The 13,651-nt window shown below is 39.1% G+C and overlaps 1 protein-coding gene across 1 annotated transcript in view; it reads right to left on the bottom strand.

The window, feature by feature from the left end:
* The window catches only part of htt (huntingtin), a 66,533-nt gene that overhangs the window by 16,239 nt on the left and 36,643 nt on the right, over positions 1-13,651 (bottom strand). Inside the window, exons 39-54 of the mRNA XM_059357094.1 lie at positions 13,158-13,408; positions 12,062-12,204; positions 11,103-11,331; positions 8,866-9,007; positions 8,553-8,732; positions 7,585-7,761; positions 6,786-6,862; positions 5,335-5,470; positions 5,106-5,228; positions 4,693-4,900; positions 3,722-3,867; positions 3,020-3,197; positions 2,460-2,561; positions 2,149-2,333; positions 1,919-2,045; positions 942-1,045 (exon numbers count right to left, since the gene is read on the bottom strand). Of these exons, the coding sequence (XP_059213077.1) occupies positions 942-1,045; positions 1,919-2,045; positions 2,149-2,333; positions 2,460-2,561; positions 3,020-3,197; positions 3,722-3,867; positions 4,693-4,900; positions 5,106-5,228; positions 5,335-5,470; positions 6,786-6,862; positions 7,585-7,761; positions 8,553-8,732; positions 8,866-9,007; positions 11,103-11,331; positions 12,062-12,204; positions 13,158-13,408 (2,508 nt within the window). The remainder of the gene's footprint in view (positions 1-941; positions 1,046-1,918; positions 2,046-2,148; positions 2,334-2,459; positions 2,562-3,019; positions 3,198-3,721; positions 3,868-4,692; positions 4,901-5,105; positions 5,229-5,334; positions 5,471-6,785; positions 6,863-7,584; positions 7,762-8,552; positions 8,733-8,865; positions 9,008-11,102; positions 11,332-12,061; positions 12,205-13,157; positions 13,409-13,651) is intronic.

Below are 13,651 nucleotides of genomic sequence, written 5' to 3'. Positions count from 1 at the left end.
ACAAAATAAAAAATGCATGTATACAAATAAAAACAAAAAAAAAATCATAAAATCAACACTCTACGTGGTGTTAAAAGCCAACGAGAAGACGTGGGTTTTAAGAGATTTAAAATGAGACAGTGAGGAGGCCTGTTTAATGTGCAGCGGCAATTCATTCCAAAGTTTTGGAGCTGCGATGGCAAACGCTTGTTCCCCTCTGAGCTTCAGCCGAGCTCTGGGCACTCTCAGGAGCAGCTGGTCAGCTGACCTGAGTAGGGATGGGTACCGAATTCGGTACTTTTATAGGTACCGACCGAATTCCATCGGTACTAGAGAGTACCGATTCATGTAAAATCAAACGGTACCATGTTTCGGTATCATCACAACAAATCACACGTGCACTTGCAACCTTTTTTTTTTTTCTCCTCTGTGCACTTGCCACCTGAGAGCTCCTCTGCATTCTTTGATAACGCTGCAACCTTCATGTTACAAAATGCACGTTCACTCAACAATAAAGCACTGCTCATCCTGGATTTTATATTGTTTTGATATATTTTTTAAAGTTTATATTTTGAGAAATAAATATGTTGAATTGAAAATTGGTACCGCTGAGTACCGGTACCGATTCCCAGGTACCGGGTATCGGTACCGTATCGGTTCAAATGTGAAAGATACCCATCCCTAGACCTGAGAGAGCAGTTGGGAGAGTTGGGGTGCAGCAGCTCAGAGAGGTAAGGTGGGGCAAGACCATTCAAAGGTTTAAAAGCAAATAAAATAATTTTAAAATGAATCCTAAAATGAAGGGGCAGCCAGTGCAGTGAAGCTAAAACAGGTGAACAAACACTCCGACAAACACTTGAATGTTTCTCATTAAAAGGAGGCCACTTGTGGGCGTGATGAGCTCTGGAGTTGTATTAACCTCACTAAACAGTATGTGAACAGATTTTTTTGTGCATGTCTACCTCCTGCTGCGTCTCCTCCTCCTGGTCCATAGTGATGGGTTGGGTGACCAGCACCCCCAGCAGCGTGGCCCAGGTCTCCTCAAACTGAGTCCTGCTGCTCCAGCCTAAACACATTACACACAAAAACATTCATAAATTCAAGCCTGGGCAATATGGTAACGATATAAGCTATTTTTTCTGGTAATTCAATAAATAGGAGTACACAAACAATTTGGTTTTCCCCATGTTGTTCATATACACTGTCAATTATATTGAAATTCTATGGAAAAATATACATACAATTAAAAACATTTTAGTTTGTGTGTGCTTGTTATCATCAATTAAGGTGAAGTTATTGTGCTCGTTTGTTTGAGAATTTTATTTCAAACATGCAAATATAAGAAAATGAGAACAGGTCAAACCTGTACATGCAACAGCTCAGTTGTTCATTTCTCTTCACAGATTTAATTAAATCATACATGTTCAAAAGGGAGTAGAAAGAAGTGTAGACTTATACATTCCTGTCCCCTTCTGCACTGCTTATAATATTATTATTAATACTATTACTGATATTATAATTTATAGACCATAAATATATAGTATTTAAATATCTTTACATATAATTCCTAATTTCTTCATAAACATACATGCCTAATCTACATACCCAAGTTATTGTGCATCACAACACAAGATTTAAAAAAATGGTTCTATTGAAAGATGACCAATTGTCATATTTTATATGTAGAGCTGGACAATAATTAGATTTTGGTTTGACTGCAACAGATATATTTAAAGTAAAAGGTCAGTGTTCACTCTGCTGAATGATTCCAGAGGAGCATTAATCAGTGGAGGACAATGTCATTGCGGATATAAATAAGACAATAAATGGAAAGCCACATCATGGCTGTGTGTGTGTGTGTGTGTGTGTGTGTGTGTGTGTGTGTGTGTGTGTGTGTCTGTGTGTGTCTGTGTGTGTGTGTGTGTGTGTGTTTCTGTACCCAGTGTGTTGATGCGGTAGAGGAACTCTCTGAAGACATCCTTTTCCTGCAGGAAGTCCACAGGAATCTCGGGCAGCGTTGTCCCGTACTCTCCTCCTGGCTGAGGGGACCAGCCCAGTTTCCAGACCTACACACACACACACACACACACACACACACATATATTCATTTTAATAAAGAAAGGCATCAATGTACACTGACTCAACATACAGTCTCTTTCACACACTGACCAGTGGAGGTACTCGGGTGTAGCTGTTGACCAGAGGCAGTCTGGACAGACTGATGACAATGTTGCGCAAGGTTGGTGTGAGGAATGCAGGGAATGCACTGTTTCTATGGTGACCCAGGGCGAGGATGCTCTGCAGGCCTTCCACCAGCTCCGCCATGATCTCACACGCCTGCCACTCGCACATGTCTGCAACACACAGGTGAAAAATAAGGGATATAGGATTAGACATCAAATGGAGTAAAGCAAAGCCCTTAAGTATTATTATTATTATATTTAACACTGCAGTTTTAATTAAACTAAGTGAATGCTCACGGTCAGCATGTGCAGAGTCCAATTCGTCTCCCTCGGCGTCCCTCTCTGCCTTCGTCTTTTTCTTTTCTGGATGCAGAAGCTGGTCACCAGGACTCACAGCCACTGTGAAAAAGACAAAAAAATTTGAGCAGCATTGAAATTACAGTATGTGTTCAAATCTAAAAAAGGCAGTCAATGGTATGTGACTACAGGTGCATCTCAATAAATTAGAATATCATAGAAAAGTTTATTTATGTCAGTAATTCAATTAAAAAGATGTAAACACATTATATAGATCCATCACACAGAATGAAACATTTCATGTCTAAGTTTATTAATATTCTTCTAATTATGGCTTACATTTAATGAAGACCTAAAATTAAGTGTCTCAAAAATTTGAATATTACAAAAGACCAATTTTAAAAAGTATGTTTAATATGGAAATGTTGAAAAGTATGTCCATCTATATGACTCAATACTTGATTGGGCCGTTTGACTTGAACTAATGGAAATGGACTTTTCCTTCATATTCTAATCAATTGAGACGCATCTGTATACAAAAAATCATGGGGCCTCTTTACCTGCAACAATGATGAGGCGCAGGCTGTAGATGAGGGAGCACGTGTGTGTGGTGTACTCCGGGGTGGAGAGTTTGTTCCAGACGCAGGGCTGCTGCAGGGCCAGACACAGACAGGACAGAGCCCACTGCAGGTCCACGCTCAGGGGCAACTTGTTCTGGAGGAGACGCCACGCTACCACCTGGGCCAAGAGAGAGATGGAAGAGTGGAAGATATTATGTGTTCAGACTGAATATAAAGTATGGAGTGCAGAAATATTTGGGGGTATATTAAGAATGATAACATACCTCTAAAGAAGCAAATGCGCTTTAATATACTTGAAGCAACAGAATTTAAATAGGATAGGAATACATTTACATTTAGTCATTTAGCAGACGCTTTTATCCAAAGCGACTTACAGGAAGAGTAAAAACAACAATCAAGGTATAGTGCAATAATAATTAGTGCATCAATAAGTGCTAGTGACAATTCTTTGAGGACTAGAATTATCGTGTGGTGCTAGGAGAGAAGATGCTCTCTGAAGAGCTGAAGGTCTTCAGGAGTTTTTTAAAGGAATAAAATGAGTCCCATTTACTTGAGAACACCACTGTTACCACTATTATACGATTGAGACTGAAGCCTGAAGTTTTTTTCAAATAAGAGATATAAAATTCTTTCAAACAAGTGACTAAGCAATAATCACAAGTTGAATATGCAGTCTGTTACCTCAGTGGCGGTGCAGGTGAAAGTGGTGATGAGGTGTTCTTTGTCTGAGGGGATATGCAGGGAAGAAGGCAGCTGGCTCACACTGAGGAGGTACTGGGACAGAGCTCTACAGAGAGACAGAACCCTGGGGTAGAACCCTGGCTCATCTGAAAAACAGACAGCAGACACAAATACACACAATTACTGGCTTGGGAAATCATGCACATCATTGTACTCTGTATGGCTGAAATGCCATCTTTGTATGTTCGCAAGCTCTCTCATTGGTTAATTATTTATCTATAAATTATTGGGCTGCTTCCCTCTTACCTGTGTGCATACATGTGTCAAACAAAAATCAACATGGTCTACGCTCACAAAATATTGTACAGATGCTGGGGCCAAGAGTTAGTACTGAGTTAGGTCAGAAAGCTTTTAGTTACGCCCCTTTATCATGGAACAATCTGCAAAATGAATTGAAATTGTCTGAGCTGATCACAATCGGTGAATTTAAATTAGATTCTAAAGGATAAAGAAATCATTTCTCTCGGTCGGTGCGACTGCTCCATATGAGTTTCTACTGAGGCTCTTTCACTGATGTTGTGATTTAATTTAATTTTTAATTTATTTAATTGTACTTAATTGTTTATGTTAACTGTTTAAATGTTGTAACTTGTCACTTTTTTGTTGCTTTCTTGGCCAGATCTCTCTTGGAAAAGAGATTTTTTAATCTCAATGAGATATATATACACAATGCTTTAAACTGCAGTCGCAGAGGGAAACATTTGTCCTGCATTTCCCTCAGATTATGGTTTCAAACCAACATTTCGTCTGCTTATAATACACAATGCAACCACAACGATTTACAGAAAGTCATACCTTATTAAGTCCATTCAAGTTGTACAAGAGGTCAAAATTACTCAATCTGAGTATATAAAAACTACAGAACTTGATTTATGTATTCTCAGCCTTCAATCTCTCCTTTCCATTCTCACCATATACATCAGCTAGTTGCTTCCAGTAGGGCTGAGGTTGAGCAGGTGGCAGGAAGGACTGGTGCGGGACAGGAAGTGACCCGGTGACCCCTGCGAGTCGCTCTAGGGTCACCTGCAAGGCCGTCTCCAACAGAAGAGAGCCCTGACCCCGAGCTAACCGCTGCATCCCCATACTCAGGCATGGACACAGCAGGCTTAGGTTGAACTCCTGAGAAGAAGAAAAAAGGACAAAGTTTAGATGCCATATAATCCAATTAACCCACTGAAGCCTGGAAAGCGGACACGTCGTTTTGTAGTATTTGTATAAGCTCTCATATACTTTTTGAATTTATTTTTCTATCTGCTACAGAGGCAATGGGTTAATCAATATTTTCAAGAATATTTATCCTCCAGGGCGCTGCAGACGGAGTCACCTTGCAGCTCATGATGGTGAAGAGGTCAGCGGGAGGTAGTTTGGTGAGGAGTTCTGTCGTCTCCAACAAGGAAACGTCTCCACGGAGACAACACTGAGATTTCACCAGAGCCACGTACCACTCCTGAGAACAAAATTCATACGTCCTGTTCTGAATGTCTTTACTTTGCAGGATCAAGACACAGTCAAAACATGATACACACTTGCACACTAATTCTCTAATCCCACACCTTATCTGCAATGACCAGCTCAGGTGCAGGTGGTGGATCTCCATCCAAGGGGTGTGAGGTCACAGGAGGAGTGGGGCTGCTGGTGTCAGCAACAGTGGCTCTGAACCTGTCCAGCAGGGAGTAGAACCTCTGATGCCTGTCATGAGAGAGAGAAACGGAGGATGCATTGACTTTTTTCACCCCCAAATTGACCAAAATATGTCCTGCAGCTGGATAACTGGAATCCTTCCTACCTCTCCAGGTCAGAGCTGCACAGTCTGTTGAGCACTTTAAAATATTATTAAAAACCTATTTATTCTCCTTGGCGTTCAGTCCCAGCTAGGCAAGAATCCTTGGCTTACTTTTTTTACCCTTTTATTTGTCTTTTTTATCTCTAACTCTGTTTTGGATTGAGTTTTTATTACTATTTTATTTTATTGTTTTATTTTATGATTTATTCTATTTTAATAACTGTACAGCACTTTGGTCAACTGAGGTTTTTAAATGTGCTCTATAAATAAACTTTGACTTGACTTCCATCTATGTGTGGCCCTGAACAGCTCAATGAGAGCAGAGGATGTTAAATAACCTCCATGATCCACATATACACTGAGGGGCTGGTGAGGTTTTGAAATGAAGCGGCTTAATCCAAAAGATAAGAGATAAAAAATAAAAATTAAAGGGTAAAATAAAGCCAAGGATATGAGTTTTTATTACCATTTTATTGTTTTAAGTATTTTATTGTTTTCATTTATAACTATTTGTGTATGATTTTATTCTATTTTAATAACTGTACAGCACTTTGGTGAACTGACGTTTTTAAATGTGCTCTATAAATAAACTTTGACTTGACTTATTCAGGCAGTATTTGGGGAAACAAAGTAACAAGAACTGAGTAAAATACAAAAACATGTTCTTTTTGATTTTGGTTCTGTGTATTGTTTGAGTGAATATTAAAACATTTATTAAACTGAACCTAATCATTTTAGATTTCAGTTCCTGAATCAATGTGTGACTTTGTCAGCAAAAAACAAATCAAAATACTGATATTTTCATTAAAATGACTTGATCCTACAGGTCAATAACATTTTGCCAAAAATAAACTATCTGCACTAACCAGATCCCGTTTAAAAAACAAAAAAAAATTAAAACTGCATTTTCCAGCTCTTTTCCATTTTTTGTGAAAACAGTTAGCAAATTTATTTCAAAATGTATTCAAATTAGCTTTTTTTTTATGATTCATGGCCTTATAACTGTTATACTGCACAACAAACATTCATTAGCTCTCCCTACTCCTACACATGATTGTATCATTTCTATAGAGATGCCAGACTTGCAGTAAATATTGTAGCACAAATGAATGTGACAGAAGCTAAAGATCTGTTGAACCTGCTTGGGGTTTAGAGGAAGAGATTATGTGTAAAATGTGCAACAGAATGCTAAAGCTACTATGATTTCTCAAGTTGCTTTACCTCTGCGCCAGGCCACTGGTCTGGAGGTATTCCTGGATCCGGTCCAGTTCCTCCACAGGCAGCTGAGCTATACTGTTCTGCAGCGTGAAGTGACACAATACATAACCTTAAAATGTTGAACTTGATTAACACTTTCTTTCTAAAGCAGAAAACTTAAAGGCTTTTCTCAAAGCTTCATAGAAGGTGACAACGTTTACATTCAAATATGTTTATCCATTTCTATCAATGTAATCATGATTCTTTTTCCAGGTAGGGTGCTAAAAAACAATTTATCACATATTCAATTTACAAAGCAAACTCATTGTGATGATCACAGATATGCTCATCACCTACACCCCAGCAAGAACACTTCGGTCAACAGGCAGTGGCAACTTACTCATCCCTCACACCAGATCCAAAGAAGGAGAAGCAGCTTTTAGTGTTTATGCCCCGCAAAAGTGGAACACCCTGCCTGACACAGTTAAACTTGCCACATCAGTAGCCATTTTTAAAAAAAGATTAAAAACCTATCTTTTCTATACAGCATTTGGTTGAATTGTGTGCATGTGTGGTTGTGGGAGTGGGTGCACATGTGTGAGTAAGTAAATGTATATGTGGTGAATATGGAATAGCTTGTCTACCTGCACTCTTCAATTAATTTGTAATCAATTTTTGTTTGTTTTTTATGTGTTTTTTGTTGTTGTTTTTTAACTGTAATTATGTATATACATTGTGAAGCACATTGAGTCTGCCTTGTGCATGAAATGCGCTCTATAAATAAAGTTGAAAATATATAATGCAAACTAGTCCATGAGCTGACCTGTAGAGTCTCAGCCAGCAGCATCTCCACCCTGCGACATGCCAGGGTGTCCACCATGCGAGCCAGAACCCTGAAGGGTGTACTGAGCAGCTTGTCCACATAGAGCATCAGCAGGGAGCCAGACTGACTCAGGTGGATGCCTTCCAAACACTGCAGAGTCTTTTTCAACATGGTAGGCTGCAAAGGATAAGAGGATTCAGTTAGTAATACAAGACAGGAATGACAGGAGGAGAGCAAAGAGAAAAGGGAGGTGAAAGGAAGAAAGGTAAAAAGTTAAATTATACCAGTGATGAGTTAAAAAACAGAACACCTAAAAAATGTAACGAAAATGATAGAATAGAATAAATGAGAATATTTTCAGTAGTGAAAGGGGAAAGGAAACAGACTTATGTGATCAAGATTGGTTGTTTTTATACATGTATGCAGCAAACTATCCTTATTTTATTTAATAGTACTATCATTTGAGTTGATGTTGCTCTTGTTATTGATGTTATCACCCCATGATAAGGTGCTGTTTGCAGAAGAAAACATGGATGAATGAAGGTGCACATGGGGCAGATAAACTCACTATTATTACGGCTGTTATTGTGATTTTGCAAATCATCATTATTATCTTTATTTTATTTTTTTCAGATTTTCAAGTTGCCTATCAATTTAGGTATAAGTATGTCTTTATAGGAGTAATGTGATAGAGTGTAAATGCTTTTGCAAGGATGTGATTTTGATCTCTTTTTTCTCTTCTCTTCTCTATTTTCTTTTCATTTTTTAAACCATTTTCTTTTTTATGTTGTGATGAAAAGATGTTTACAAAATGTAGAGCAACATGTATGTGCCGTTTGTTTTTCTTCAAATAAAAAGTTAAATAACAAAAAAAAAAAAAGATTGGTTGTTTTTAAATGTGGTGTTTAAAAAGGATTTGACCACTGAGGGATGATGGTAAAGGCGGAGCTAAAAGCGTGTAATCTCACAGTACTAAGGTTGTCACAGCGGGACTGGATGGCCTGGATGAAGAGGCCGCTGGCAGCTGAGTTGCGGTGCACGGCGCTGATGAAATCCTGCACTGGAGGCTCATGGGAAAGGCTGATGAGGTCACGCACATGGTTGACAATCAGCCAGGTCAGATGCTCCGAGTCATGGAGGTTCTGACACTGTTTATCCATGAGAAAAAACAAAATGACATGTCAACCTTAAACAAAGCTTTGTGTCATGTAAAACATTTTGGTGATGACATTGTTAGAATAAGTCCACAAATAAACAATATGTCAGTGTTTGGAGTCTCACCACGTAGTCACAGAAGAGGATGAGGGCTCCCCTGCGTACGATCTCTCGGTTGACCATCGCTAACCGACTCTCAGGCTTCTCCTCTTCTCCTTCCCCTGAGGAGTGAGGGCTCAGCAGCTTTGTGCACGAGAGGCTGTGTCTCCTGAGAGAAGGAGGGAGACATGATCGATTTTCACATCATATAGTGCTGTGCTAACATTATACAGGGATGCATTTTTTTTTTTTTTTTCGTATTTGTTGCAAAAATAAAGTGATTATTTTTGGCTTCATTTTTAGTCTTGCAATGTCTGACATCTTACATGAATTTAAAACGCTGCAGGAGGTAGGGCTGGGCGATATAAAAAATATATCGATATATTTTTTAATGTGATATGGAATTAGAACTACAGTGTTTCCCACAGACGAGATAGCAATTTGTGGTGCTCCACTGACACCGGTAAAGTCCTAAATTCTTTAAATATATCACTTTATTGACATTTCAAAAATTTTTAGGCGAGAAAGTAGCCACTTAGATCCCCAGTGCGTCGTTAATTTGGCTAAATACCAGCTGTTTACACTTTTGTTTGGACGAATTTGGCGCTATTCAAGCTAGCCGTCGTGAACAACGCACTTCCGGTTACATTTACAAAAATAAAACGCCCGTTGCCCTTTATAACGATAGAATTTGTGCTTTTACTTTGAAAACAGGAAGCGAACCTACCCTCGATGTAGCTAGCTTGAAGCAGCCGTTTTGACTGCTCCCGTCCTCGTAACGGCATTTGCAGCAACCATTCAATATGCCTTAACGTTACCGGAGAGTCTTGCCCGCTCTGAGATCGGCCCGGTTCATTGTAAAACATTTATTTATTGATGTGAATGCGGTGTCTTCTGTGCGTTGGCTAACGTTACAGACATTACAGTTCTTTTAATGTCCTAGAAAGGGGAAAAAATAACAGAATCATTTTGTGGCGGTCGGTCTCCATTATGTGGGGTGCGCCACAGAATGGTCTATGTGTGGGAAACACTGAACTATATCGATGTATGCGATATGGTCCATTTTTTTTATTTTATATATAAATGCTGCCCTTACTAGGGTTTGTCATATTTAGTTCTTTTGTAATGTTCGTTATTCTTTTCTCATATAAATATATTTATTTCAGAAAAAGATTGGCCTATTTTATTTCATAGGCTGTTTTTATTTAAGATATTTTTTATTTAAGTGTGCACTTTATGGAGCTTTGATTTGAAAGATATATACAGTATTTATGTTCACTTAAATAAACTGTTTCAATAAAACTACTTGTGACATGTCATATTTGACTTTGAGTGAACATTTGCTCTCAGTGATAAAAATATCGGGATATATATCGTATATCGATATTCAGCCTAAATATATCGGGATAGGACTTTTGGTCCATATCGCCCAGCCCTAGCAGGAGGTATGTTCTACCTGTGGCCATCAAACTGTATAACTCCTCCCCTTTCTGCAGGGAGGAAAACCAATATATCGGACTGACAAATCAATCATGTGCAATACAACATTAAATACCACGGATTATACTCTTTTCATGTGCAATATATCTGTCTACTACATCCTGCCACGTCATCTGCACTTTACTCCTTGACACTTTTTTTTCTTCATTGTTATATTTATATTATATATTGTTAGATATTTTGTTAATTGCTTTCCTATATTATCCTATATTGTGATTGTTTTTGTAATTGTTTTGTAACTTGGAGCAATCTGGAACAAGAATATCCTTCGGGATAAATAAAGTTCTATCTGAAAAAAGGGAGGGGTATTAAACTGTGGTCCAAGTGGGTTAAATATGTTAAATCTGGAACAGACAGAAGTACTGTAAGGATGACCCTGTAATGCTGTTTTGTACTGTAACATTGTACTATGTTTTATTGGGTCTAATGATTAGTTTGTATTACTTATATTTCATTTTGAAACTCCATGGTGGATAATTTCTTTTTCTTTTTGCTCTTTTACATATGTCTACCTTTCCCAGTTTGTTCAAAGTTCTCAAATGTAATACGTTTAACTTTCTGTATCTTGCTTCTTGTTTTGTAAACAAAAAACCTTGATTGTGAGTGGCAGAAATACTATTGTATATTGTCTGAAAGTAAGCACTGTATGATAATGCTCTCACAAAATAAAAATAAAAAATGTTAAAAATAAAATAAAAAAAGGGAGGGGTATTTTTCCTGTTCACTTGATGCATCAGTGAGGTCCACACACTATTGGTTCTTACTTTGGCGTCTGGTGCACCTCAGCCCACCAGGAGTAGTTGGTGTAATTGATGATGAGGAGGACCTGGCACCACAGCAGCACCAGGGAGGGGTGGGTGGTGATCAGGCACTGCACCATGCTGTTCAGACCCTCTAAAGGGTAAAACAGGCCGGCCTCAGCGCCAGTCGCTCCTCCTCCACCTTCACCCTTCAGGAGACGGCTCGCTGCCGCTGTGATCCTGCGAAACATTCCTGGAAGGAAAGAAAGCAAAACGAGGGAAAGGATTGCAAGTGTTCTTACATTCAGAGTGCATTACTTCCAAAGATGATGCACTGGTTAAATGTAATGAATTTCAGTGTAAAGCTTATTTTCTAGACTCTTCAAAATCCCACACACAGCATCCAAGCTAATCAACATCCCCACCCCCAGCCTGTCAGAAATAAAGGACCTAGCTATTACACCCCTGGCACGTGTCATAGTCAGCAGCCCGGACCACCCGCTTAACCAATTCTTCACTCTACTCCCATCTAGGGTACTGGACTGGAAAAAGGCCTATTTCAAAAAAAGTGTTGTCCCTATACCCATCATAGCACTGAACAAGAATATGTAGATTTTACTGGTATCACTGTATATTGGCCCTGTCATGTTTATTCTTGTCAAGATGTTTTTCTGTGGTGAGAGGGTTGTCATCTGTCATGTATGGATGTCATGATTGCTGCTGTCTGTTTTTATGTTTTTATGTGATATCTGTGGAAAGAGGGGTTATCTGTTATATGTTGTATCTTTTATCTGTTGTATATGTGGGAAGAGAGTGTATCTGGTACTTGTGTGCTACACGGTGTTGCTACACTATGCTGTGCCTTTTTTAAATGTATGCTGTGCTGAAACAACCCGACTGTGTGAAAGAATTATCCATTTGGGGACATTAAAGAACCAAACTAAGTCAATTTAAAAATGGCTATCAAAATAACATATGCTCACCACTTTTGAAAACATGTATGAGACACATGAGCAGTGTGCCCAGCTGCTGGCAGTAGAAGGTGTGTTGCTGCTCGGTAATGTCCACTTTAACCTGTCTGGAGGAAATGTCATCCAGCAACACTCCTACCAGCTGGAGCAGGAACCTGGGAGGAGAGGCCAGGGACACTCGTTAAGAAAAAATGAAATGACACATGGAGGCAAAGTAGTGGTTAGAAAAAAAACAAACATGTAAAAACCTTCCTCAATCCTAAATCTACAGACGAACAGAATACTCATTCTTATAACACTCGAGGGGCAAATAGTAGACTAATTACTCTGACAACTTCAAAGAGACAGTCTTGGGTAGTGGTAGAGTATTTTAGGTCAGTGGAGCTTTGGAACAGTCTTCCAGGTAAGGTTTGTGAAATTAATGGAAAGGCTGGTTTTAAAAGATTAAGAATGTATTTGATGTCAACACCTTAACCCATTTAGGCCTAAAGCGCCTGGAAAAAATGCCTGTAAAACCTCTGGGCGATTTTAAAATAACCCCCTAAAACCTGAAGTTTTTCTGGAAATTCAACAGAAGTGTCAACGCTTCCTACTAAATAATAGATTTTTCAGCCTCTGTAGCAGATAGAAATGAAATTCAGCTTATAGCTGTTATATCTGAGCTCCCTCCGCTATAGTCGTCTTCCGCCATGATTTCAGTTCTGGAAGAGTCCCATGTTGCATTGTGAAACTCCCATATGTATTCTGATGCATTTCATTGGACAAGAGACCGTTTTGTAGTTTTTTCCACCTATTTTCGAAGTATCCTCTTTCCCGGCTTTAATGGTAGAATAACGCATCAACTTCCCCGGTTTTAATGGTAGAAATGTGGTAATTCTTTCGTGGCTTAAATGGGTTAAGTATATTGTAATTTAATTTGAGTGTGGTTGGGCTATGTAATGCAAGACAGCATAATGCTTTCTTTTTTTCCTTCATTTTTATAATGACTTGTTTGTAATGCCTGTAGTACTATATTAAAAATTATTGTCTGGACCCCAGGAAGACTAGCTGTCGTCTTGGCGTCAGCTAATGGAGATCCTTTTAAATAAACAAATAAACACTCACTAACCTGGCAAAGGTCTCCTCAGGTGGGGCTTTATCATTAGCTTCCTGGTTTCCCAGTGTGTCGGCAGTGGGCGGCTCACATGGAGACTGGCTCTGCTGATGCAGGCGACGGATGGTGTGGCAGGAGAGGAGATGTGGGGTGAGGGAGAGTTCATGGACCCGTGACAGGACAATGTCCTCAGTGGACTGGGAGACGAGGACCCGGAGCACTGCCAGGATACCGGACACCCACAGCTGGACTGTAGCTACTGATGCCTGGAAGAGCAGAGGTTGGAGTTAAAGTCAAAAATCTATATTTTGTGAAGGTGTTGAAGATTTATCTCATAGCCAGTTCAAAGTCTGTCCAGGTGCCAGAGACAACTGATACAATACAAACTTAGATTTATACATTCTCACTGCACATTTTTCCTTTTGTGACAAATATGATGCATGTGCACATTTCTTTCCTTGTGCATAGATAGTTTTAGTCTGGAATCTATCTATCTGGCTCCAGGTCTT

The sequence above is a fragment of the Centropristis striata genome, chromosome 1, assembly GCF_030273125.1.
Source record: "Centropristis striata isolate RG_2023a ecotype Rhode Island chromosome 1, C.striata_1.0, whole genome shotgun sequence".
Classification (NCBI taxonomy): domain Eukaryota; kingdom Metazoa; phylum Chordata; class Actinopteri; order Perciformes; family Serranidae; genus Centropristis; species Centropristis striata.
This window is presented reverse-complemented; position numbering and strand designations above follow the sequence as displayed.